The sequence below is a fragment of the Lagopus leucura genome, unplaced genomic scaffold (genome assembly GCF_019238085.1).
Source record: "Lagopus leucura isolate 7727_CA_CO unplaced genomic scaffold, USGS_WTPT01 Super-Scaffold_73, whole genome shotgun sequence".
NCBI classification, from domain to species: Eukaryota; Metazoa; Chordata; class Aves; order Galliformes; family Phasianidae; genus Lagopus; species Lagopus leucura.
In genome coordinates this window covers 84,955,625-84,981,902 of record NW_024962252.1, presented here as the reverse complement: position 1 = coordinate 84,981,902, position 26,278 = coordinate 84,955,625, and the positions used below count along the sequence as shown (strand labels likewise).

The 26,278-nt window shown below is 45.2% G+C and overlaps 4 protein-coding genes across 12 annotated transcripts in view; 1 reads left to right on the top strand and 3 right to left on the bottom strand.

Moving 5' to 3' along the window:
- Window positions 1-2,398: 2,398 nt before the first annotated feature.
- LOC122183947 (mitochondrial amidoxime reducing component 2-like) lies at window positions 2,399-10,456 on the bottom strand. Its single transcript, XM_042878441.1, has 7 exons — window positions 10,191-10,456; window positions 9,937-10,110; window positions 6,598-6,760; window positions 6,129-6,269; window positions 5,029-5,090; window positions 4,866-4,937; window positions 2,399-4,344 (listed from the first exon to the last, which is right to left on the bottom strand). Exons 1-7 carry the CDS (start codon window positions 10,454-10,456, stop codon window positions 4,218-4,220), a joined length of 1,005 nt encoding a protein of 334 aa, XP_042734375.1. The 3' UTR covers window positions 2,399-4,217.
- A 1,517-nt stretch (window positions 10,457-11,973) lies between these two features.
- On the top strand, window positions 11,974-12,520 carry PFN3 (profilin 3). Its single transcript, XM_042894054.1, has one exon. It carries the CDS (start codon window positions 12,104-12,106, stop codon window positions 12,506-12,508), a length of 405 nt encoding a protein of 134 aa, XP_042749988.1. The 5' UTR covers window positions 11,974-12,103; the 3' UTR covers window positions 12,509-12,520.
- Window positions 12,521-18,355: 5,835 nt separating this feature from the next.
- CUNH1orf115 (chromosome unknown C1orf115 homolog) lies at window positions 18,356-21,937 on the bottom strand. The gene is given in 3 exon segments (XM_042884437.1): window positions 18,356-19,815; window positions 21,668-21,718; window positions 21,720-21,937. Coding segments are annotated over 3 exon segments (381 nt in total). The 5' UTR covers window positions 21,930-21,937; the 3' UTR covers window positions 18,356-19,695.
- Window positions 21,938-23,576: 1,639 nt separating this feature from the next.
- Window positions 23,577-26,278, bottom strand: part of MARK1 (microtubule affinity regulating kinase 1) — a 55,034-nt gene continuing 52,332 nt past the window's right edge. For 8 of the 9 annotated variants that reach the window (XM_042879675.1, XM_042879711.1, XM_042879684.1 and 5 more), the window contains one exon: window positions 23,577-25,693. In XM_042879675.1, coding sequence (XP_042735609.1) covers window positions 25,339-25,693 — 355 coding nt within the window. In that variant the 3' untranslated portion in view covers window positions 23,577-25,338. The remainder of the gene's footprint in view (window positions 25,694-26,278) is intronic. The other variant, XR_006180591.1, reaches the window with a different exon arrangement.

The following is a 26,278-nucleotide window of genomic DNA, read 5'->3' as shown; positions in this document are numbered from 1 at the left end:
ACTTCATCCAAGGCTGGGACAAGTTGTACTAGTGTAATATCTTGCTGTATTTTACTGATGCCAGCAAGTTTTCAGTCCCAGAAATGTATCAAAAGTGATGCCTCAATCTTCAGTGGAAATCTGCCAGGAAAGAAAAAAAAAAAAAATCCTTGCAGGCATCTATAATAGGTTGTGGTGAGAATGAAACAAGAATAGCAAGCCAGGGAACCTTCACATTTTTGCAGGAATGGAGCTTCCAGTCCCTTACACAAGTTAAATGCCGTTCAAAAGCATTTTCTCATGGGAAAAAGTAAGCAATCAGAGATGGAAATAAAGTGGAAATTATTGCTATCTTGCCAGCTTGAGATGCCTTCAGATATTTGTTTGGGGCAGGGAAACCTGGCAAAAGCAAAGTATGCAAACCATGCTACTTGGATATTGAAGTTTCCTTATACATTCAATGATAAATGTGCACACATAGAAATACATACACACTGATACACACACTGTGAACAGCTGAATATATGAAGGGTTTAAGAGTGAAGGAAATGCAACGTCCACATTACATCGACAGCTGAAGAAAGTGAGAAAGTCTTTGGGGCGGGGGTGAGAGGGGAAAATAGCTTTTCCATAAATACCTTTTGTGGAGAATTTTGTGATTTTGTCATTTATGGGAGAACATGCAGACTGCACATTGGCAATTTGCAAATAAACCCAAAACAAACCAGCTCTCTGACACCAATTATGAATACTGTATCAGCTTTTTTAGAATACACTTGGTACAACTGCAGCTGCATCCAGACTCACCTGTGCGCCTGCTTCCCCCTTCCAGTTCATGCATCCTGAAGTCTTCCAATCCAGCCCCAAATCCACTTTGACAGCTCCCTCTAGCTAATTAGATAAAATACACTGGCCTCTCCTCTTGGATTAATGGAGGATATATTAAACAGTAACTGGGAAGACCCTTCAGAAAGGGCATGCCAAAGACATCTACTTTATCCAAAAGTATACCACTTAAAAAGGCCAAACAATCCCAAGGGAATGAGGGAGGGCAGTAATTATGTGGTATTAGTGAATAGTTTTAAATATAGTTTCTTCAAAAGTAGCTGGCATCAACTGTATTTATTTACATAGAAAGTTCACTGGGGTGGGATGATCAGCTATTTTTGAGTCTCAGAAAGGTCAGAGGAATGCAAGACAAGCACTGGCATTCAAAGGACCATGGAAGATGATCTTGTAAGTATACTCACCTTGACAGAACATCTTAGGAAAATACAATTTCAGTAAAAAGATGCTGGTATATAGCTCTGTTACAGTTACAAGTACTGAGTAAATAAACCTATCTGTTGATCAGTAATACAACTTTTCTATGACTTGGAGCCGAGCCATTGGAATTTTTTTCATAATAAACAAATCAAAGAACTGCTCCTCCAGAACAGATCCTCCCTGATGGGAAAGCATTGGCATCCTGCTGAGCAGATGGACGGACCCTGCATCTTCTCTGGCTGAAGGCTGATGCATGTGTTTTTGATGCCTGCAAGTGCATTGGTGGTGAGCTTTTCTTTCCTGTTGATTTTTTGTTTTCCTGGTGCAATGATTGGAAGTTTTTGTTGCTGTTGGTTGTTTCGGGAAGGACAGGGAGACACTTAAGAATTTTTGGTCTGAAAGAAACAAGGTTTGTAGATGCAGCAGTCCTCAGCTCTGCATCTGCCCAGTGCAGGGAATTTCTTAAAGATCTCAAAATAAGAATAAGACAATTTAAGCTTCTAGGAGAAATTAGAAATTAACACTGTGGCCATCCTTTTTTGAAGCACCTTTGCTATTTGGAGTAGCAAGTGCAAAGAATCTCTTTTCTTCTCATATGAAGTGAAGCAATGCCTCTGGAGGGCTTTTCTTCCTCCTTAAAATGAAAATCATAGTTCTTCCTCTTTTTCAAGGCAAGTTTTGACTTAGAATGCACCCTACTCAAATCCTAAGCAACTAGGAAATTACAGCCAAGGACTGTTCTTCACTCTCACAGTTCTGCAAGACTACACTGGCCCAAGAAATGATTTAAAACAAGACTTTGTATTTAGGGAATTTCGTATTTCGCATCTCTTGTATTCACATGAATGTACTGTAATTTCCTACTTTCAGAATATTCCCTGTTTTTTTATGTCTGTGGAGAAAAGATGGTGGTTGTAAATATCTTTTTTCATAATCTTGATCATTAGAGCTGTGAAGTTGGGGTAGTGAACCACTTACATCCAATGATTCTGCTCTCTTATGTGTATGGCTTCCTCTGGTTAACTGGGATTAATTGGAATTTCCCAAACTTAAGAGGGAAAATAAACAAAAAATTAAACAAACTCTAGTTAACTATATGCAAAGTCCAGTAAACAGCAGCAGCAGTTAAAGGTCAAAAATGGAAACAAAGAAAAATGATTAACAAATTTTACTCCTTACAACAGTCAGGATTCAATAGAAGTTTGTACTTTAGCTTTTTTCATCGTTAGAAAAAACATTAACATCTTAAAGTGCACAATTACAAAAATGTTGTATTTTGAGTGACATGTTTTGCAGTCAATTTCCTAAATGGCTCTAGTAAATTCAAATTCAATTCCTAAAGTTACAGCAGTTCAACGTTTATAAGAATATATTTATATTACAACCTTCATTAGTTACCCTCTTCAGCTCCCCACATAGCGGATTTAAACATCATTTGTCAAATCTGTTATACTCAGGGCATACTCAGTTTAGCATTCTAACCAAACTCTTCTAAGGGGCTTTGAGAGGGATAAATTAGGGTTTTAGATCTATGGCATTTTCCTAACAGGAACAGAGATGCAGTTCGGATAGCTGGCAAGACTATCTCATTTGAAAACTAGTCCAATCAATGGCAGCACAAAATGAAATGCAATCTATGCCATTCAGCACGTGATGTAATTCCTAAAGTGGTGCTCAAAGAACAACAAAAAAGTACACTAGGCTAGAGGCAAAATTTCAGCTCGTTCATTCCACTTCTTTGACTTAATGAACAGACACACTCAACTAATTGCTTTGGCAGGCCAGCAGGCTGCCTTTGCTTAATAGTACTAACTACTAGGAATTCCACTATGCTTCAGCCTCTAGTATTTAGGATTTTTAACAAACACTGTTTTAAAGTGAACCTCAGGACTGTCTTGCACTTAGAAGACGACACTTCTCCCCTCACTTCCTCCCTGTAGTCACTGCATTAGGCATAACTACGTACCAATACATGATGTGTAGACCAGCTGAGTACTTATCCATCACAGGGAAACCAAGCACCTACACAGCACTCTGCTAATAAAGGCTATTAGGAGCAATTCTGAGCTTACAAATAATAGAAAACTACCTTCCCCATATGCTTGCTTCATGCTTGCCAGATACATCTATTTGAATTTACTCAAAGGCACAAGGGTTCTTCATCTTCATCTTACAGGGCTGAGCTGTGAACATGCAGCAAAATTCCAATCTCATATTCACAGCAGAATACAACAAATCCAAACACAAAACTGAATCATTACTTGACCTTCACATTTAATTACTCCTCTTTTCGGCTAGTTCAACAGCCTTTCCAGATCTAGCAATTCATAACAAAGCATCAGGCAGCCAAGCATTCAAAAGATGACAGGCTTGGATTTTTTCACAATGACCTGGACTTTTTCATTTTCATGATTAAGCTACATTTAAAGAAAAAATATTACTGATACCATCCAGAGTTCATTCCCTCTGCATCACATCCCTGTCAGTTTTGTGCAGTATAAAACATAATAGATAGTATAATCATCAGCTTCATGCAAATTCCTGGCATTTGGTTAGAGAAGGAAGGAAAGAACTAAATGAATAACAGTAAGGGTAAAAGTTCTTCATAGGCACTGAAGGCATCTATTACATGAAGCAAAGTACATGAAAATTAGTTTGGATTCTGATGTTAGGCTCAATGTAAAATTCTTGGAGGTGCGAAACCCGCAGTAGTGCTGTGAAGTTTATCCTACCATAGAATTTCTTCTATGACACCCTGACAAAAACTAAAGGCTCAGCTGCTACATGCATGCTGTTTGATAAGATCTAAAATGATTGAAAGTTCACAGCTTCAAAAGACAGCCTGCACCCTACAAAGAAATACAGCATTGAAAAGGAATAAGAAAAAAGTACAAATTTCCATCAGTGACCATGTTTGCAGATGAGCAATTTACACATCTAAGTGAAAAGTCATCTGACAAAAACGTTTGCCATTACTCAATCATCTTGTACACAGGGTCTCCAACCTGAATTGTTCCAGTTTTGTCAATAGCAAAGTATTTTCCAAAGAGAGGGCTGGATTTGTATATGTGTCGCTCTGATGGATCACACAGGCGATAACTGCAAAGAGAGAACACTTCCTTAGAAGCAGTGGAAGCACACCCTAAACATCAAAACATCAGTGGTGGCAGAGAGGACATATGATGTTTGGACCACCATACTAGACTACAAACTAAACAAGCACTATAACTAAGCACTTCAGACAGAGAGAGAGAATCTGACTGCACTCACACATTCATACATTTGCCACCTACACAGAAGATACTCTAAAGAAGAAATGCTAAAGCTGCAAAAATCAAACCTTTAAAATACCTTAAATATCTGTCACACCAAGCATTCATTCTAGCACTGATGAAAGAGCAGCGAATATAAAGTTTGCAAGAAAGAAGAGAGAACTTCCTGAATTTTCTTACCACATAGTATTGCATAAAATAGAATGGAAGCCAATAAACACAGATCTTTACATTGCGTTATTACATCCCACACATCCTTAAAACCACTTTTAAAACATCAGCCTAGCATGTGTTGGAATCTAGCCTAAATACAATCACACACCCTGAAACACACTGGTATTTTTAAACCTTTTCAATGTTTCCAGAGGCTCTTTCCTGTCCAGAACTCCAGTGTCTGGGTCAACAGTCGTTAAAATACACCTGCAATGACAAACAGCATCAAATCATTCACTTTTTTTTTTTCCTAGAAATCTTTATATCTTTATGTAAAGCAACACTCTCAAATGTTTACCTTCCACAGCACATTGTCCCTTTCATCTCTGCGTCACCAATAAGAATGTCCTCCCAGTTGTCCTGAGGAAAGGTTTATACACAGATAAGATGCACCACGCACAACCAATCCCACCAGTCACCCCTTCAACAGGCAGTACCACTCCAGATAACCATCTTTAAAAGCACACATCCCCCTGACTGAAAGCATACAGATATGTTTCAATATGTGAATATTCATCCAATTTCTACCAACTGACATCTATTCCTAGGATTGCTATGTGTGTTAAAGTCTAATATCACAGATGCACTGTGTTAATTTGGGGCTCTAGTATGGGGTCTTTGGTGGTTGTATCCAGTCAAAAGACTTATTACATAAGTCAGGCCCCAAACATGGTCAGAAACCTATTTACAAAAAAAAAATACGGCTGTTGACTGAGTTTTTAACTGGAGCTTCAACTTTGCTATGGCATCTATTATCCACCCTAGCAGGGTATAGTTTACTTCCTACTCAAAGCTGGTGGTCTGCTGAATTTCTGCTTTTTAGGCTCCAGATGACCATTTTATCCAAGAAAAAAAACTTTCCCAAGACAACAGTTCTGCTGAGGCATTTGAGTCAATTGCTGAAACCCCTGGATTCATTGACAGGTACCAATTTCACCAGATACCTTCATAAACAGTACTTTTTGAACCACCAGAATGCAGGCAGAGATACAGTGATGGTACTGCAGAATAACAAGGGCCAGTTTTACTCTTGTGCCAAGAGCTATAAAACACTGCATTCACAATTTTGCAAATTGTTAATGTATATTAATAATCTGATCAATTACAGCATGCACAGCTTTCTTTGCTTCACACTTAAAGGCGAACTTTAATAGTAAACTGTCACTTAAATACACTGATGTCATCCTTTGCTAAGCTAATTAGGTATTCACAGACTTGTCACCTCCCCTCAATGATTCACATGGATTCAAGTAAGAAGCTGTATCTCTCTGGAATCCAGCTGTACATCACAGAACAGCAGCTTTCCTCATCCATGTTGGCACCACATCCCAAGGAAATTGAGTTGAAGAAGAAAAACATATCCAAGACTTAAAAAAAAACATTTCAGATCTATTTTACCTCCTCAAAAGCACCGCAATCTGACACAAAAATATTCGGTCTGAAGTTCTGTATCTTAACTTTCTTCTCCAATCTGGTATTTAAGTCTTCCAAGGAAGCTTCTGAGATGATCAACACTGGGCTACAATCAGGATAGGCAACCTACAAAAACAAACACAAACAAACTGTCAAGCTGTAAGAGCATGGGAGTAAATGGCAAAAGATAAGTTACACACTGATATGTTGCAACAAGAGGCCATTTATACGCCTGGCAGTATTAAGATGCTGTATTCAGATTTTAGTTTTGGTGGAATTAAGTTAGAAAAAGGGCAGTTACTTTACTTGATATTTCAGAAATTGCTACAACTTTCATTTGCTCAAACTGTAAAATTAAACTTCTATTAATAGAATTAAGCTGAAATTACAGCAGCTGTCACAACAACTGTGCAAGTATGAGTGGCTTAAGGAGGAAACAAGAGCACTCATTTACCTCGTCAGTGGTTCGGAAAAGGTTTATTACATCCTTTGACTTTCTTGGCACCATGGAAGGCTCGAAGTGCACTAGCCGATATGGCTCTGAATTCAGGAATGTGGTGATCCACTGAGCCACTTCATCACCACAGTCCCTGCCTTGAATATCCAATCCAAACACCCTAAGGGATCACAAGGCATATTAGCAAGTTAGCTGGAAAGCCAAGGGCTCAAGCACTGTCGCTATTCAAAAGTAAGCATTTTAACAGTAGTAGCTAGACGCAGGTAATAAACCACCTGAATTAACAAGGTGGAAGCTTGCTGAATTTGGCATGAGGATCATATCCAGTGTGCAATCTTCTTGTAGGAAGCTGAGTAACACAGATGTGGCTGGACAATATCAGCTGGTAAAAGAACAAGCCGCAAAGAGTTTAGGTGCCCAGGGCTGACTGTAATACAGCAACCAGTAACAAACCTGTCTGTCTATTCTCAAGTGGGGAAAACAAGTATTTTCTTACATTTACTTATGACTAACACCAAAAGATCTCTACCTAGAAACTGACTGACAGGTAATCAATTTGATGAGCGGCATTTTGAAGGATGTGATTAATTACTGAAATTAGAATTTGCAGATATCGTCTCTGATTGTTAAGGATGTTTTCCTTCATGTTTTAGTGCTGTAAAGTTTACCCAAAGCTGAGTAAAACTCTGCCACCTATAGATCTCTTCCCGCTGCATTCTGACATTAATAAATTTGCATACGCCATAAGTATTTTAACTATGAAACAGTAGGGGCTGCAAAACAGTTTGTCAGAAGCTGGTATTTACACACTCCACCAAAAAAAATAAAAAAATCAGCAAAATCTAATCACACACTACATCCAGACCACCTGAGAATCAGCCTGTCAGCTCAAAGTGGAGCAGGAAGTACAATGCAAACTTCAACCACTGTTTTCAATGAGACCCTTTCCCAAAAACGATCTGTCTCCCAAGAAGTCTCTGGAAGATGGCTTTGCTCCCCTCACCACATTAGGCACAACAACAAAAGGACACATGCCAGCCTTTCATGAGGCCGCTGGCATGGTCTCACCCCAGTGAGATCTGGCAACAGGCAACTAATTCAACAAGCAAAGCTCAAATTTAAGACACTGAGCTATTCCAGATGCTAGGAGAGGTTAAACATTTATAATGGAAGCAAAGTCCACGGGGCACAAAAAGCCACCAGCAGCAGAATTTAAAACAAATTTATGCAAGAAACACTTTCCTCACAGGACAAGGTAAACCTCAACTCAGTACATAAATTCCAGCAACAGTCATGAATTGTTTTACTACTGTTGACACAAACGCTCTGCAGTTTTTTCTACCCCTGCAACAGCATGCTACATAGCTTTATGCATGCAGATGCTCAGGCAGCTCATCTAACCCTACACCCAGCTCCTCAGAGCCCACTCCTGCTGCAAGGACCTCACAAACACCCATGGGAAGGCTCAGAGCTCCAGGAAATGACAGCCAGCAGTGGGCTTCTGCTGCCAAAAAGATCAATTTCTTTTCACTCACACAAACCACCCCTGCAAAAGGAGCCAATGACAAACCACTCCTGCTTACTTTCTTTTCAGAAACACCCCAAATTTATTTGTGTGTGTTCAATCTGTGTGTGCAGACCTACACAGCCTTTTGCAGCCAGACGCAATATTGCACTGTCGGCTCCCACCTACTACTGGTCATGGGCCAGCACTGATCTGAAGGCACCACGCTCTCCTTGCCCGCAGGTTGTGTGGTGCAGCAAAGCAGCAACTCCCACTCACAGGCTGGAAGGGAAAAAACTGGGATCAAAAACCAAATCTTCATTTGCCTGAATATACTACTGTCCCCAAACCTCACTCTTAATGGATCAAATCAGCCAGCCCAGAGCACAAAAGCAGCAACATCATGCAAAACCTCAGGACTTGTCTTGAAAACAACCAGGCAAGGTACTGCTAATTTTATATCTTATGGCACCACCAGAAACTTCATAATGTTCATAGTCCATTTACCTGCATCTAACTTCTGCTTATTTACTCTCCCAAAAATCTAGCAATTTTAAAGCCATGGAGTGCAAAGGTTTATCAAACTAAAGAAAGAGGACTTGAGAGAAAATTAAATTCCTGAGATCTCAAATTGCAAAGTCTAAGATAATTTTTCATCACGGAAATGCACTTAGTCTATTTAAATCTTCTTCTAACAGCACAACAATTTGAAAATAACCTATTGAAAATAGTGTACATTTCTGATACGTATCTCATTGGCTAACATATAGACTGTACAGATTGATTTTTAATATACTACCCTATTTCTCTGTGAGAAACCTTATCATCTGTAACTCACTCCTTTGTATGTACAGAGCTACTGAGCTGTGCTAATCAGGGGCCATCATAGCAACTGATTTATATTAATAACAAATAGAGTTCTTTTCCAGCACTTAGTTTTAATTGTACCAGTAGGCACACTAACCTCCTGCGCTACCCAAACTAACAACACTAAGCGGTATCTCTGCAAGAACTAACACAGAGTACAGTTACTAAGTAACCTTAGGTATGAATTGATATTCTAACAGCGATATTCTGCTTCCCTCTCCCATTCCCCAGCACAGATTTCAATACATGAGAGAAATAACCAGGGCAAGCCCATCCCACACGACTGCAGGCACAAGGATGAATCTTAGGAAGAAGTTTTTTCTCAGGAAGAGCAGTGAGGCAGTGGCACAGGCTGCCCACAGGTGGAGGAGTCAGTGTCCCTGAGAGGTTCAAGAAACGTGGAGATGTGGCACAGGGACGTGGACAGAGAGCAGTATTGGTGGTAGGGAGACAGTTGGATTGATGATCTCAGAGGTTCTTTTCCAATCTTCATGATGGTTGATTCTAAGAACGTGATGACTGCCTGTAAGCAGTTCACCTGAAACAGCTTTGTGAGGGGGCACGGACCTGAACCCCAAACTGCTGATGCACACAGCGGCACTGACCAGGAAACACAGGACTGAGGCACTGAGATACAACCTCTCACCCACGTGAGAACAACAGGCAAGCAAACACAAACAAGCAAACTACACAGGGTCCAAAGACTAAAGAGCACAACTTAGTCTTTGAACGCTACGTTATCTTTCCTGAGACTTTCCTCCGATACTGTTTATCACATCAGAAGCGGACCTTTTTGTTACCATCAACCACGGCCTTTCGCATAATAATAAAAGAATTTCACCTGCCAGTTCCACTCAAAATGCCAACCATCGCCCGGCCCTGAAGCACGTGAGCGAGGCACAGTACAGCAGGCAGACAGCAGGGAGGAACGAGGGGATCCCGGGCAGCGCCCCGCCCTCCCGTACCTGCAGTTCTGCACCGGGTTTTTGCGGGGCAGCTTCACGGGCAGACACAGCTTCTTCATCCCCTGGGCGCTCAGGGTCAGGTAACCATTTTCACAGCCGGTAGAGATGAGGACGAGACGCGGCTCCTGACGAGCCGTGACCATGTGCCCGTCCTCCTTGATCACGAGCCAAAACCTGAACGATACGGAGCGAGGCTGAACACGCGATGCCCGGCGCGGAAATCCCCGCCGCAGTCCCGCGCAGGGCTGCCCTACCTGTCCCGCATCTCCCCGCTCTGCAGCCCCATCGGCGTCACCCGCGCCCGCTGCACCGCCACCCCCTGGCACGACTTTATGGGGTACACGAACAGGCTGGACACCGTGCCCACCCGCTGCAGCCGGCCCGGGCGGCGGCGGCGCCCCGCGGCTCTCCCTCGGGTCCAGCGCCAGGCCCCGAGCAGGACGCCCAGCGCCGCTACCGCCGCCGCCCCCCACAGCCAGCCCCGCGGCGTCGACAGCACCAGACCCTGCGCCCCCATCATGGCGACCGAGCGCCGCGCAGAGCGGACGGCGCGGACAGGGAGGCGGGTCGGGGCCGCCCCCTTCCGGTTCGGGGGGCGCAGGGACTGGGGGACGCCGCCGCCTCCGCGGGCGGCCTGTGGCGCTGCGCCGTCGCTCTTTCTGAGAATAAGTTTTTTCGAATACCCAACCTGAGCCTTCCCTGGTACATCTTTGGGCCATTATTTCTTGTCCTGTTGCTGCTGCCTGGAAGCAGAGAAAGACACTGAGGCCCTGGAGCGTGGCCAGAGAAGGGCAACAAAGCTGTGAGGGGTCCGAAGCGCCAGTCTTACTGAAAGCGACTGAAGGAACCGGGATTGTTCACTCCGGAGAAAGGAGGCTCAGGGGAGACCCTGTCCATCTTTACAACTGTCTGAAAGGAGGTTGTGGTGAAGAGGTTTGGCCTCTTCTCCTGGGCAGCAGCTACAAGATGAGAGGGAATGGCCTCAAGCTGCGCCAGCAGATGTTCAGATTGAGTATTGGGAAAAAATGTCTCTGAAAGAGTGGTGACGCAGTGGCACAGGCTGCCCTGGGAGGTGGTGGAGTCACCGCTCCTGGAGGTGTTCAGGAAACATGGGGATGTGGCACTGAGGGCAATAGTCAGTGGGCCACGGTTAGTGGGCATGGTGGGGATGCGTTGATGGTTGGACAAGGTGAACTCAGTGATCTTTCCAACCTTGATGATTCTGTGAAATAAGGAGCGGTTGGAAGGGGGAGCTTTGCAAAGGTGAGGTATTCCTCCAGGCTGATTTTCTTATCTTGGGATGACCACACAAGACCGGCTGAATTACAACAGGCAAACTTAGTAGGGGAGAGACATCTCATAAACTATGCCTGCGCACCAAGGAGTCATCTTGCTGTCATTTGCACAGGGGGAGAGTGAGACCTCCTGAAGCCCCTCTGAACCACCAACCCATTTCCAGAGTATTCTAAGAATCGAATAGCACTTGCACAGGAATAGGGCCATACTTTGATCACAACATTAGATGGGGCCTGACAACCACCCAAGACCCAGACCCATTTCTGAACATTATGAATAACTGAGTTTGTACTCAGGGAGAACATAATGCAAAGGCATCATAGCTCATTGCTAATAGGGCATTTATTATCTAGTACCAATAACCATTTTTCCCAGGCAAACTTGAAGCTTCTCTTTCTTTGAGTAAAAGTGTTAACCGATTGCTTGGTGTCATTTCACCTTAATTTACCTGATAGAATCTTGAACTTTGTGACCTTTGTACACTACCCAGGGCAGTCTGGAGTCAGGTCGTGACAGATATATGCCTGCAGCTGCTGCTGGGTGCCAGCTGGGTGAGACCCCATGTCAGGGCTTCCTTCTTGTGGGCACCTGATTAGAAAGCCTCATTAATGGCACTCCATGGGGTCTTTGTGCTAGGCAGGTGCAACATCATAATACTGCTTGTGGCTGCTGACATCGTGGAACCTTCTGTCAACTTCCAGGGTCTCTGGTCAGGGCAAAGTTGGAGCCTGCTACGTTGGTTCCTCTGGTTTCCCTGCTCAGGCTCACAAACCAACATTTTTAGGATCAGCTTGCCAAGACTGAGGCAAGACCAAAAAGCAAGGACGGTCAGTGCTTTGCATTTCTGAGAGATTTGTGCAGCCCTGCCACTATGAACTGCTGGAAGTATTACATTGAATGCATCCTGAGCGACAGGAACATTGATGATGTGGCCATTGTGGGCCTCTCTGACAACAAGTGCGTGTGGGCAACCAAGCCAGGAGGGCTGCTGTCGGCTGTCTCACCTTATGAAGTGGACTTGATCACAGGCCAGGATAGGAAAACGTTCCTGATGACTGGAATCACCATCGCAGGGAAGAAATGCAGTGTGATTCGTGACAGCCTGCTGGTAGAAGGAGACAATGTGATGGATGTCAGAAGCAAAGGTGGTGACAGCAGATCCATCTGTATAGGCAGGACCCCCAAAGCTCTGATCTTCCTCATGGGCAACAGAGGAGTCCATGGAGGAGTCCTCAATCAGAAGATCCATGACATGATTGTTGGCATGACACTATGAGGCAGGTGGCACCAGAGAGACAGAAATCTTCCACCAGAATATGGTGGCATTGTCATAGCTTTAGCAGAGAAAGGAAATATGCCTGGTTTTCTTGCATATGCCTTTGCCTACTTCTTTCAGGTAGGGGGATGTTGGGAGAGCAGCAGTACGGGGACACTCACTCTGCCTGAGAAGCTTCAGTGCAGGAGTGCCACTTCCCCATCCCCATCACCTTCAAATCATTAAATATAATTTAATGAACCTAAAATAATGACTCATGAAGAAGTTGATAAAGCTGCCCCAGACATGAAAAGAGAGCCAGCCCTGCTGAAGACAGAGTGAATTTGCATGCCCCTTGATAGCCATTCATCTTCTAATTTAACACAGAGTCAATATTTGGTAGTTTAATTAAACTCACAGAGAAATCTTTAATCTGCAGCCACACCTACAAAGAGCAGTAAAATGCTGTAAAGGAACCAGGCATCTGATGTATTAGCAAATATTCAACAACACTAATGACTGTCTAATTTGTAAACACTTGTCCTGTGAACAATACGTACAAGCATGAATCAAAACAAATTAACAGAAGTAATGAGGGGAAAAAAAAACAAAACCGGAAAAACACAAACCAGGTTAGGATCTAACAATAAAAAGCAATGCATGAAATGCATTTGGTGCACCATCCATTTGGTGGCCCTGCTAGGCAGGGGGGTTGGAACTACATGATCCTTGAGGTCCCTTCCAACCCGGGTGATTCTGTGATTCTGTGATTCTGTGAAATGAAATGAATGGTAGCAAAAAATACATTAGTATTTATTCTGGCTACAAGTTTCTCAAAACATGATGCCATTCCTAACAGATACTGACATTTATTTTCACAAGCTTAAGGCAAAATGAGTAAATATCTCCTGTGATGTTGTGAGCACTGGTAGCACTCTCCTCTGCGCAAATCACAAAACACAGAATGCTTTTGTCCCATGAACTTCAGTCTAAGAGGCATTCAGAGTGACAGGATTCGGAATAACAGAAAATACTTTTGCATGATTTTTTTGATTGCTCCCTTCTTTGGAGCCAGAGAAAACAGATCTGAAGTGTATATGTGCTCCCAAAAAACAGTGACAGGATGACAGGGATGGCCCCAAGTTGCACCAGGGGAGGTTCAAGTTGGATATTAGGAAAAACTCAGAAAGAGTGGTTGGGCACTGGCACAGGCTGCCCAGGGAGATGGTGGACTCCCTGTTGCTGGCGGTGTTCAAGAAACATGTGGATGTGGTACTGAGGGACATGGCTTAGTGGGCAATGTTGATGGTAGGTGGACAGTTAGACTAGATGATCTCAGATCTTTTTCAATGTTACTCTATGATTCTATGATTAACCAGCATGAAGATATGGAGATATATGGGCCTATATAATGTGTTGGTGCTTTGATAGCTACAGCTACTCCCTAATCATACACGATGGGTAGCACAACACTGTACAGAAAAGCTTCTTTCAATTCAAAGGACTTGAGCATTAAATCTAGATACAGTTGCCTTTCCTAGCAATTCCACAGAAATTTAAGTTTTTTGTTTTTTGGTTTTTTTTTAAAAAAGGATTTCTAAATCCAAGAAGGACCTTAAACTTATTCCCTAAACCCGCCAACTTGGACCATAATGAGACTTTGTTCAGATCAGCTCTGACTCTTGAAGACTGCAGCATGAAGGAGCTGAAGGAGGAATAACAGAAGGCAGCAGCATCCTGATCTGGGTGGACATTCCAAAGAAGTTCCCACTGTCAAAGGCAGCAAAACACTGGCCTAGATGAGGAGAAAGAGTCTTGGGGCAGAGCTAAGTGTAGGTTGGGTTTGTCCCCAGGAAGGAATGAACTGTCCCACTGCAGAGACAAGCCAGGTATTTTTCCAGTGCCTCCGCAAATTCCACAAAAGGTGGGGATGATGGGATGACACTGCTGGTTATGCAGTCATCCCACTTTGATTTCAGACAGATATGATAAAAAATATTTTACATCGTACCCCCACAGCAATTGCATCCTTCTTCTGAAGTCAGAACAAAAAAATAAATTCAAAAGATTCCTTCATAGAGAAGAGAGGAAATCAGAGTTCAGTGAGTCATACACTAGAAATGAGCTGAGTGAAATTAACATAGGAAAAAATCTCGGGAGAATAATTGGCAATGATAGAATTAAAAACAGGCTCATTAATGAGAGATGGCTTTTAATGGAGTCAAAACTGTGTGGCTTTTCTTACATAAAGAACCATAAATGTATAGAAGGCAGGCAGGTCGGTAGGCTGCTTTGTCCTCCGTCTGGTCATACAGGAAGATTGACTGAAAATTGTCTAATTGAAAATTCCTCCAGTCAAATGTTAAACGTTGGCCTCCTTAAATTCACCAGGACAGCGGTGAAACGGTTAATCCGAGGAAATTTTTGGACCAGGGTGAAGCAATGTGGGCTACTTACACACGAGAGCTGGAGCTGGGGTACAAGGCAGCTCCCGGGGCAGGTCCTTCCTCCCGTGCTCGGAACCTCGCCTCCTGTGGAAAGCAGCTGGGATCTCTCCAGTAGAGGGCGAGATTTGGAAACAAGTGGCTAGGGCCAATTCCTTCAGTGGAGCAACCTTCATGAGGGTTTTTAAGGCACACCAAGAATTGCGAAGTACAATAAATTTCTAGGTGTAGAAGGGAAAAAAGAAAACACAACAGCAACAAAACCAACAACGACAACAGCAACAACAACAAAAAAAGAGAACAGTGTTCCATGTCTTTACATTTGTAACAGTTGCAAACAGGATACAGAGACTCCGGATTCAAAACACCAGGCCCAACATCCTGAAGATATGTCTTGGCAAAGTAGCTGAGGGGAGGGCAGGAAACTCAGCAGGAGGAGGTGAAGCAGAACAATAAGCAAGGCTAACAAGGGTGGAAATCTGACTTTTTCCCAGGAGATGGCACTAAAGGACAATTGCCTTTCAGCCAGCATTGCTCAGCTCAGAGGAAACCTCGCTGAGGGCCAAACTTCTTGGCGCAGTTTGCCCTGAGATCTCTGCAAGTCCTTCCCTATCAACAGAAACAAAGTTTAGTTCTGTGGTTTCAGCAAGGGATGGCAAGTGGTGAAAATTCTCCATCTCCATGCAGGAGGTAAACATGAAGTGGGAGAGATGCCAGGAGGTCTCTGGTCCAACTCCTGCTCGCAGCAGTGCCAGCGCTGCATTTGGACTGGGTTTCTCTGCTCTTTGTACAGTCATGCCTTGAAAGACCCCTGGGATAGAGACCCCAGTCTTCTAGGGCAGCCTCTTCTATGTGATAGCTGAACTATCACATTAGCGATCTTTTCTTCTTGTATCTGGCTGAAAACTCCCTCATTTCAACAGATGACCATGGTCCATACTGTCTGTGCACACCTCAGATGCCTGGCTGCATCCTGTTGGCAACCTCTTTTTCAGTACTGAAGAATCCATTAGGTCCCTCTCTCCTCTCCTCCAGCTAAACAAAGCCCAGAGCCCTGAGCCCCTCCTCACTGGTGACGCAGGATCCAGGAAGGAGCACCACCCTTGCTGAGCTCAACCTGGACTTCACCCCAAAACCACCCTGGCAGCCTGATACCTCCTCCTGCAGTGACAAGGGTGAGAGAATTCACTTCCATTATCTTCATTAACTCCATTATGCTCCTTAGGGTCCCTATTGCTCCTTGAAGAAAAATTATTTCCAAAGCTCGTTGAACGCAGATTTTAGGACCTGTTTCATCTCAGAAGAGGACAGGGCCCCTGGGACGCAAAGAAAGGAGAAGGCTGACCAGACCTGCTCCCCAGCCCATCACATAAGGGGTGAACCTTGGCCCGTGGCTGGCAAAGTCTCACAAGCACTGCATGATGTGGTGTGGTGTGACTTCCCCCGGTCACGGCACTTCACAGGCAGTTTTGCCACAGTGCTTCCTCACAGCAGGACAGAGGACAATAGCTGTGAGGCCACTGCCATTTCCTCGGGGCTGTGAGGCTGAAGCAGCAATTAAATGCTCTGGCAAAAACAGCAGGAATGAGCTTCGTTCTGCTCCATGATTCACGGCTGGAATCAGCCAGGGATTTTGTTCATAGAGCGACTTGCTGGGCTGTTGGGGGACTGGAGTCGATTTCTGAGAAAAGCTTGAGCAAGGTGGCTCCTTCTGACTGCTCCTCTTGTACCCCGCTTCCTGGGCTTATTCACACTGCCATGTATCATAAATGATGATGAGTGGAAGTGTGAAGGCAACCAGACACACTGCAGCACGGCTCTGAAAAGCAACACCTGCTTGCTGCCATGGCAAGCAGAGGTGCAAAGGAACTGCTTGCCTGCATTCAGGCCTTGAAATCAAACTTTCCCCAACAGCAACATCTATCCCATCCTCATGTATCCATGAGGAGGACTGGCATTTCTCTGAGAGGCTAAGAGGAGCTTGGAGAATAAGGCTGAAGGGAAAACACTGGCAACAAAACAGCCTGCCCGTGCCCACATCTGTACTCTCCCGCAGCTGTGCTGGACACAACTGCAGCCCTCTGCATGCACCCCAGGACTGGGTGCTGCTGTTGGAGCGGGGCTGGGGAAGGGAGGGCAAGCCCTCAGACCACAGCTTGGCCTCACAAATGCACCGCGCCGTCTGAGGAGTGGATTACTGTCTAAGGAGCACCAATTAGCTTACTGTAATTGGTAACCTCAGTGAGAGAGAGTTCATCTTGAGGAATAGTCCTCCTTGAATCAACAGCTGTTTTATAGCAACAGCAATAGCAACTAGTTACTTGCTTACTTTTTCTTCTTTCTTTCTTTGTTACAGACCTATTTTAAAGACACTGTTTGTTCAGCAGGTTGCTCATCAACATGGAGCACCAAACTTTTCTTTTTTTTCAGGCTGTTTACAAATCATTCTAAGTCTACATAGATGGCAACAAGGTTATTATTCCCTTAACGTTGCACCATACAAGCAGAGGCTATAGGTCAGCAGACAAAAGTCAATGGCAAGTGCTGTGCCAAGCAGTTTGCAAACTAAAGTTCATATTTACTTTTGTGGAAAGTGCCTGCATTGAATGGGCTGGAATGTGTGGTGCAATGAGGGAGCAACCGTTCTGTTGTGAGGACACATGGATGTGCAATGCACAGAGAAAACAGACAAGTCCTGGATAGATGGTGGGAACCAGAGCGTTGTGGTCAATGGCTCAGTGTCTGGGTGGACATCAGTGATGAGTGGTGTCCCTCAGTGGTCCATATTGGGACCGGTTCTGTTTAATATCTTTATTAATCAGAATAGAATTCCATGAGTTGGAAGGGACTCAGAAGGATCACTGAGATCAACCAGTGGCCCCGCATAGCACCACTCAAAATCCAAACCCTATGTCTGAGAACTGTCCAAATGCTCCTTGAACTCTGGCATCGGTGCCATGCCCACCACCCTCTGGTGCAGATCCTTTCCCTCACCCCCATCTACCCCTCCCCTGGCACAGCTCCATGCTGTACCCTCTGGCCCTGTCGCTGTCACACAGAGCAGAGCTCAACGCTGCCCTCTGCTCCCTGTGAGGAGCTGCAGCCACCCTCAGGCCTCCCCTCAGCTCCTCTGCTCTGCGCTGAGCAACTCCATCAGAAGGACAGGTCTGACAAACAGAGGTCAAGAAAGCTACAGAGAAACAACTAGAGGTCACCACCCTCCTCTGCAGCCTGCTCACTACACCTTGACTTTCCTGAGTGTCTCCATGCTGCCTGGCTACAGCCCTGTCCCACAGGAGGGGCCAAGGCCACCAGCAGAACAACACAGGGAAGTTTACACTGCAGCTTCCCCTTTCTGCTTGGGCCACGGCTGAAAAGCTCCTCGCTTGTGTGCACGCTTACATACACAGATAATCACAGCACATGGATCACATACTTTTATTTACTGTTTGGATAGAAAAGAGCATGAAAAAAATCCATCTTTGTTCTATTTGCTACATTTAGAAGAAATACAGTAGTGTGCTAAGACACGCAGTGCCACTCCGTTCAGAAAAGGCAAAGAACACAAATGAACAGCAGTTGTTTCCAGAAGACGCCAGTTCCTTGATTACATAAACAAACCATCAAAACTAGGAAGATCTGTAGTACAGAGAAAGTGCTGGCAGGGAAATCATTCACTGCTACCATGAAAGACTGATCGGAAAAAAAGCCAAATCAATTCACAGAATTTTGAAGGCCCATAAGAACAGTTGTTCCTGTGCCATCAACAGGAGATTGATGTCCCTCGAGGTGTGACATGGAAGCGGCTCCATCCGCACAACTGAGCTGAGCCATCCAGCACTGACATTGGCTGCAACTTCCACACGCGGAAATGGAGGTGGAGCCAGCAGGTTACGTGGGCCCACTCTTATGCAGAACATGCTGCTCCAAATGGCGCATTCAGCTTTTTCAGATACAGCTGGTATTTTGTAAAAAATTATTTTTAAGTTCATTTTTTGAAGCTCCAGCTTCTGGAGTCAGGTATGCTAGATAAAAACTGTGTATAAAAACCAGCGGGTGGGATTTACAGCAGCAGAGGAAAGCTTTAGCATTTTAATCACAGCGAACATTTAATGCCCCCAAATCAGCAGACAAACACCTCACTTCCTTCCTGGGTTTTTAACTAGTGCTAAGACCTAAGGGCTCATGATTTCCAATGTTTGAGCTGAACAACAGTGATGCAGCAAAGCCCACCATGTCTCCCCAGTCAATTCATACCCAGAAGTTTGAGATCATTCCTAGCTTAAACCATCTCACAAAGAAAAAAGGACGTAGGACACCAAAGGCTTCCTTGTCCTATCTCTCATTACATGTTTCCTCCATAGTTTTGACTATTTCCTTCCCATCAGACTCCAGTCTCCTCCACCTCCCGTCCACCACCTTCACCATCTACTTCTCTTCACCTCTCTCCTTCATCTACCTGCTTTCCCATCTGTTCTTGGCTCCCCTCTACACGTAGCTTTAGAAAACCAACACATGCCCGACTCCAAACTTCAGCTCTGTTAGTCCACAATCACTTCCTTGTCCTTGCAACCCAATCTGATTTTAAAGGTTGGAAGGTGCTGGAGAATTCTGCAGAACAGAATACGGGGCCCAGGTGCTGCATGGGGTTGGGGCTGTCCATGTCCAAGAGGTTTCTCAGACGCAGTCATGGATGATGATTTAATGGTAAGAGAGACGAAATTGCTGCAGTCTTCTGGGAAAGGCTCACGCTCACCCCGTGCTCTAGCGGACGAGTGATGCCATCTGTGCTGCCACCCCAAAGGGAGCGGTGTAGGCTGTTGCCAGTCCTTGCAAGCCGACCACCAAGTAGCGGCATCCTTTCTGCAGGGCTTTGCCGACGTTCTGCAGGAGAGGTGAGGGAATGGGGGGGTGAAAAGGACAGGTAATGGAAAAGAGCTTCCCAGGAGACTGTTCTGACAGCTGCCTTCATGTGCAGTGTTCACAACCTAGAGAACGGGCTTCTCCTACAGCTGATGAGAGCTTCAGCATGGAGCTGTTTTACTGTCTATTTTTACCTAAAAATACACACCCACAGAGCACAGTTGCACCGAGCGGATGCAGCCTCTGCAGGAAGTGAGGCTTTATTTGGATTTTTATTCGGGAATAAAAACAATTTCAGTTCACAACCAGTACGTGTGTCCCACAAACACATGCCCTAAGTATGTTAGTATCTTAAAAGCACATAAATTTTGTGTCACAACAAGACTTCTTAGTCAAAACAGAATGTTTTGACCCGTGTTGATCACTATATGTATTTCAGAACTCAAGTGTACTGCATGAGAACAGATTATTAGAAGTAAAACCTGAGCTAATTTAAATCTCTCTCTAGTTGTTGTTCACAGGGGTGTTCATGACTGGGGAATGAATACAACGGGTTCAGCCTGGGAAGAAATCCCAACTGTGAGTTGGTGCTTGGGCCTAGGTCAGAAATGTCTCCTGTGATGCAGAAAACATTGCAGCAGAGGATATATTTATACACATCATGACATCAGTGAAATCCATTATCTGTCACATTCCTAAGATTTCTTACAGCTAGATTACGGCAATCCTGCCACAGGAAAACCATCACCTGCAATGCCACACAGCTGAATGCTGCTCTATTTGCAGCTCTGGAAACATAGCTGAAGGGAGTTAGGATGACAAAATGGAGGGGGATGGAGGAGGACTTGTGGGGCTGTGCTCACCCCTGCCCTGCTGTATCACACGGTGACTTTGTGTCCCTTGTCTGCTCTTCACCCCACGCACCTCCCCCACTCACCAGTGCCTTCATGGGCTGTTCCCTATGTCAGTGCTACCGAGTCCAAGCAGTGCCCGCAGGAGTGGCACACAGAGGCCCTGGGGGCTGCTATCAGCATCCGCACGGCAGCAGCACCGAGCAAAAACAATCCCCTGCAATGTAACCATGTTCACAGACTGCTCCGTGTGCAGCACGGCGAGCTCGGCTGCTACGAGGCTGCTGCTTAAGGTTCATTTCCCATGACTTGGAAAGCAATGCTGGAAACTGCAAATACTGAATCCATCACAGGAGACTGAAATAAGTGGTTCCTGTTCATCTCTGCTTTACGAAACAGAAAAACTTGTGAGGCAGCTCGTGACTGTGAGGTCAACAGTGAAGTCTTACGAGTTTCAATAGTAAGTGGTTTGCCCAGCTAACTGGCGTTCTTTGGGTGCTGGACTTCAAGAAAGCCACCATATTTTTTAGGAATGCGGTAGGATGCCTGTTCTCATACTGACATCTGTACTCCAGGTAGGAAGCCATTCCAGACCCCAAACAGGACCTTCCTGCTAGCATAGCAACTATTCCTTGCTACGAGTGCCGACACACGGCCTACACGAGTGTAAGTGAACAGCAGAGAGAAGTAACCGCGTTCCCCGGCGGCACTGGCCGGCCGCACTGCCCAGCACCGCGCTCACCGGCCGCGGCCCGGCCCCACTTCTGCCCCACGGCCGGCTGCGGAGGGACCTTCGCTGGGTCCCTGGAAAGCATGCAGAGCGCTAGAGGAATCTCCCCGCGCTTTCTTTCCGTCATTTCTGCCAAACAGAAATCCAACTAACGAGCTGGAAGCTCTAACGAACGGTGTGGAACTAATGAGGCCGAAAGAAAGGCAGAGCGAAGGCACGCCGCTGCCCGTCCCACGGCTGAGCTCGGCGCCGCTCCGGGGCTGGGAGCGCGGCGTTCTCCCCCCCTGCTCACCTTGCCGTACTTCCTCAGCCTCTTGCCGTAGGGCCGCTTGCCGGGGGGGGGGCGGCGGCCGCAGGGGCTGGTAGGAGTCGGGCAGGAGGGCGAAGCGCACCTTCCTGCCGCCCGCTGCCTCCTCCCGCTCCTGCTCCGGCCGCGGGGCTCCGGCCGCCGCCTCCTCGTCCTCGCCGGACAGGATGCGCACCTGGTCGTCGCCGGGTCCCCGCCGCGAGAAGCGACTCCGCGCCTTGGCCCCCAGCCGCGGCCCCACCGTCATGGTGCCGTCCCGCGCCGCCGCTCGCCGCTTGCCGCTCCCTCCGCCGTCGCCGCCTCACAGGTGTGGCCGGAGGCGGCCGCTGTCCCGCACCGGGGCGGCCCTCAGCCGGGCATTTCCTCAGCGAGCAGCAGAGCTTTCAGCCCGCGGTTCCCCGCCTGCGCCCCTGGCTTGGCTAGTCCCTAGACGGTGAGAGACAGGTCCGTCACTGTGGGAAACATCGCACGATCGCATATATTCCTAGGACCGATATTGCTAGGATTCCTAGGATCCTATATTCCTGGACCTACGGGGACCATCGAGTCCAACCCCAGACTTCAGGCAGAGCCACCCCAAATCCAAACCCTACGTCTGAGAGCACTGTCCAAACACCCCCTGAACTCCGGCAGCTCAGAGCTGTGCCCACTGCCCTGGGCAACCTGCTCCGTGCCCACCGTCCCCTGGGGCAGAACCGTTCCCTAACCCTCCCCGGACGTTCCCGACACAGCTCCGTGCCGTTCCTCACTTACAGGGCTAGGCTCCGAGGGCAGAGGTGGATGCCATGCCCAGCCCAATGAGCTGAACCGTCTGAGGGGCTGGGACACCCCCCTCCTCTCCTACAACTGCAGAACGTGACATGGCACTTAACTGTCTTTCAGACTCCGCAAGCTGAAGCCACGCCAAAGGATTCGATATGCAGCATCCTACTGACTGCCATGATTAAGCTGCGTGCTGTTCGCCAATAAAGCCAGCAGTTCTGAAAAAGTCCATCTTGTGGCTATTGCCATCTTATCTCTGCCAGTAACAAGTCAGTCTGAAAACCAAAGGACGTGTTTGGGTGCAGCTTTGGCACTGAGATCGTGCCTGCGCAGAGGCATTTTTCACGGCTTTGCCGCAGGGAGCACAGCTTGGCTCACAGCTCAGCCGTTCTGTTCCAACAGGGCACAAAAAAGGTCACATTCAACGGGATTTGGAAACCAGCACAATTTCACCCTGCTGGCAGTCACAGGCAATAGCGTCATTAACAGACCATTCTGCTTCCCCTTCTGAAAAACTAAATGGGCTTTTTAGGGCACTGTGTTTCTTGGGAGAGCTGAACAGGTACAACCTCTGGCCTCTTGAGACATTATCTGTGTACCATGGAGCAGCAACACAGCTCCTATTACATGAAACAGTAACAATCTGGGGCAAAGCCAGCCCTGTGAAAACACAGCATGTAAAGCAGGAAGCCATCCTAAGCACTTAATCTACCACCCAGAGTATGACCTACATACATGAACCTTTCAAGAAGGCCAAGAGTTTTGTTTCAGCACAGAGTTCAGATGTGATGCTGGATTCATTTCATGGTTGTTTTCTAGTGGTGTATTTTTGAGGATAAATGAACCTTCATGGACACTTAGGGGCACGCTGAGCAGACACACAACCCATCCCTTCCCAGGATCTTTGAGTAACTTCTGGAAAGCTCTTGGCCACCCATTTCCAAGTACTGTGCCAGTGAACCCATAAGACCGCAGAACTGATGCAACATCAATGCTGAATTCACAGCACGTAGAGCACGAAGGCTTCACACTAGAACACCCACACACAATGCACACCTGCCATCAGAGACCTCTAGACTGCGTTGCTACCTGCAGAAATTACTGCACTTGTATAAAGGGCCAATGACAACCGTTTTAGTATGGAACTGTTCAAGTAAGTTTTAATAGAGTGCACCAGTGAATCAAGATGACTTGCATCAGATTTTGTTTCAATGAACATCAGATAAAAAAAAAAGGGGCTACAGTTCTTTCTTTCCAGACACCATCCTTTTGCTAAGGCAACAATACACGTCCATTTCAGAACATAACTGATAACTGTTACAGAGGAAAGCTACATCACAGTACAGCATGTCAAGTCCATCTTCGTCAAGAAGCCATTCCTGAATGGCACATTTACTACACTTACAGCCTTCTAACTTCGGGTTACAGAGTTTACCACAGCTTTTTTTTTTTTAGTTTTTATTTTTTAAAGTGACAATTTCTTAATGAACTTTCTATTCTTCACAAGAGTGTGCGGATGGGGCCCATATGTTGATATTACAGTAATTACGACATTAAATAACATTGCACAACCAACCTCTATGGTTAATTCAGTACAAAATAACAAGTATTAAAATGTACCAGTACTAGTGGTTTTACATACTTTATAATCATTAATTATGAAGGGAAAAAAAAATGTGGTTTGCTTTTTTTTTTTTTCTTTTTCTTTTCTGTAGGCAAACGCCTAATTACAAAGCTGCACATTACAGGCATAATGATGTGGAATAAATACAAGAAATCTGGTAAAATATTAAACACAAACAGGTTACATGGGAACAAACTGTACAACCACAAAGCATAAATCAACAATTTATCGTTATAAACAATGTATGTTCAGCTGTAAAATAGTACGTGGAATTGCAGGTACTCTTTGGGGGCATGTATTCCAAAAGCCAAGCTAATTCCTGAGGTGGTATTATTAACTTACACAATTGGTCAACACTTCAGATCATCTTGTGCTATTAAACAGTCCCAATGTATTTCCATAAAATGGAATTTATAGCATTCGGAAGGCAGCAAACGAGTGATATTTTATACCATGATACTCAAGTGAAATAATTGCAGTTCTCCATTATGGTGCTACATTTGTTAATGGGCCACGGGAGCAAGCACTATCATTTGCAGACAAAACATCACGCCTGGATTCTGTTCCCCCACAGCTCTGAGCCAGCCCAAGGCAAAACAAAGGTTTTAAACTGTAAGTGCCAACACTGTAAACATGTTCGTATCTTTCAACTCAACACTGTCCAACAGCAAGGTAAGAGCCAAAGATAAGCAGGAACAGTCTTGTGTGGAACTAAAGCCAATTCATCCATCGACTCTGGGTTCAGATCATGAACAACCTTTAAATAAAAATGGTCATGCTACAGTTGTGAAAACTACATTTGTGCATTTGACTCAGGACACAAATTTTTTCTTTCTTTTTTTTTTTTTTTTTTTTCTAAAAACGCATGATAGAGGTAAGACTTATAAAAACCACCAAAAATGTAAATGATAGGGAAGAACTTCTCCAACTCAAAGCATCAAACATACATTTCTGTGCAGAAATCTAGACAACTATACAAGATCTGAATTTAAGCAGTCATCTTTTTATTATACAACCCTATGAACATAAAATGAACAGAATGCTCTATATACTTACCTGTACATGTGAACATAACTTCTTTAGCTAGTTATTTAATATAGGTCATACTGGATTTAACTTTACAATTCTGAATAACTATGTATAACCTTATTGCAATAAGGGCAATTTCTACATGGGAGTTTCACAGGCCAATCACGTTAGGCGTAACCAGTACATTCAAAGTGTAGATCGTGTATGAATCTTCCCTGATCCCAAAAAATTCAATTTCTCTTTACAGCTTAAGCTCGTTTGCTATCTTGGATGCAATGTTCTTAAATGCAATAGAAGTTCCAGATATTCTCTTGAAACGAACTCCATTGAGCGACAATCTTGGCAGTTTGCAGACTTCCATCTCCCACTGAACAAGGCTATCTTGTCGTGCATCACCGTGAACACAGAAGAGCAAAAACCTCTCTTTTTGTTCATAATCACAGTTATTAGCGTCTAACACCTTGCGAATCTCTCTCATCATATCGTTTGGGTCCATAGAACTAGTGGTCTTCATACTCCACGTGAACCGCAAGGAACGTGGCTTCGAATCTTTGCTATCCTCCTTCTCTCTGTCTTTCGGCTCTCCAGAAACGCTCCTGGAAGAAGCGGCATACAGAACAGTCAGGAGCGAAAGCAGCACAACCGAGAGAGAGAAGAGAAACACGGTTTTTGAACAAGGGTTTCTAAACTGCAGCTGACACGCTATGTTAGTCGTGTGCAAGCTGACCTGAAGCGTTACACCGTTACTGTTTGAACACTTGTGCATCCATGTGCAGCACGGCACTGCACTGGGAGCTGATACCAGAGCTGGTGCAGCTGCCATGATGGCATACAAGCAAACCCAGTTTGGAAACCCCTGTTCTAAAACCTTCTGATGACAACACACGTAATGGTAACTGCAGACACATGTTAACTCCATACTGCTCCAAAGGAGGTGGGAGCTATGTAAAAGCATGACTGAAGTTCTGCTGATTTCATGATCTGCAGCATGCCATACACCAACAAAACTGAAGTTGAGGGACACAATCCTGAAGCATAAACCATACTGTAAAAGCAGCAGAGAAGTAACCCCATCCTGCAATTCATTCAGTTTATTTCCCCTCTACTTCTCTATCTTTTCTCTTCCCTCCTCCCCCCCCCTTTTTTTCCTCCATCTATTTTTGACCTCTCTCTGTGCAGAG

What these genes read in the sequence shown, in the direction of transcription:
- PFN3 (XM_042894054.1), top strand. Translation starts at nt 12,104, where the DNA reads ATGAACTGCTGGAAGTATTACATTGAATGCATCCTGAGCGACAGGAAC.
- LOC122183947 (XM_042878441.1), bottom strand. Translation starts at nt 10,456, where the DNA reads ATGATGGGGGCGCAGGGTCTGGTGCTGTCGACGCCGCGGGGCTGGCTG. An exon ending in TTTTCCGAACCACTGACGAG is followed by an intron (nt 6,270 to 6,597) that starts GTAAATGAGTGC and finishes TTGTTTTTGTAG; the next exon opens with GTTGCCTATCCTGATTGTAG. An exon ending in CCTCTGGAAACATTGAAAAG is followed by an intron (nt 4,345 to 4,865) that starts GTTTAAAAATAC and finishes CTCTCTTTGCAG; the next exon opens with TTATCGCCTGTGTGATCCAT.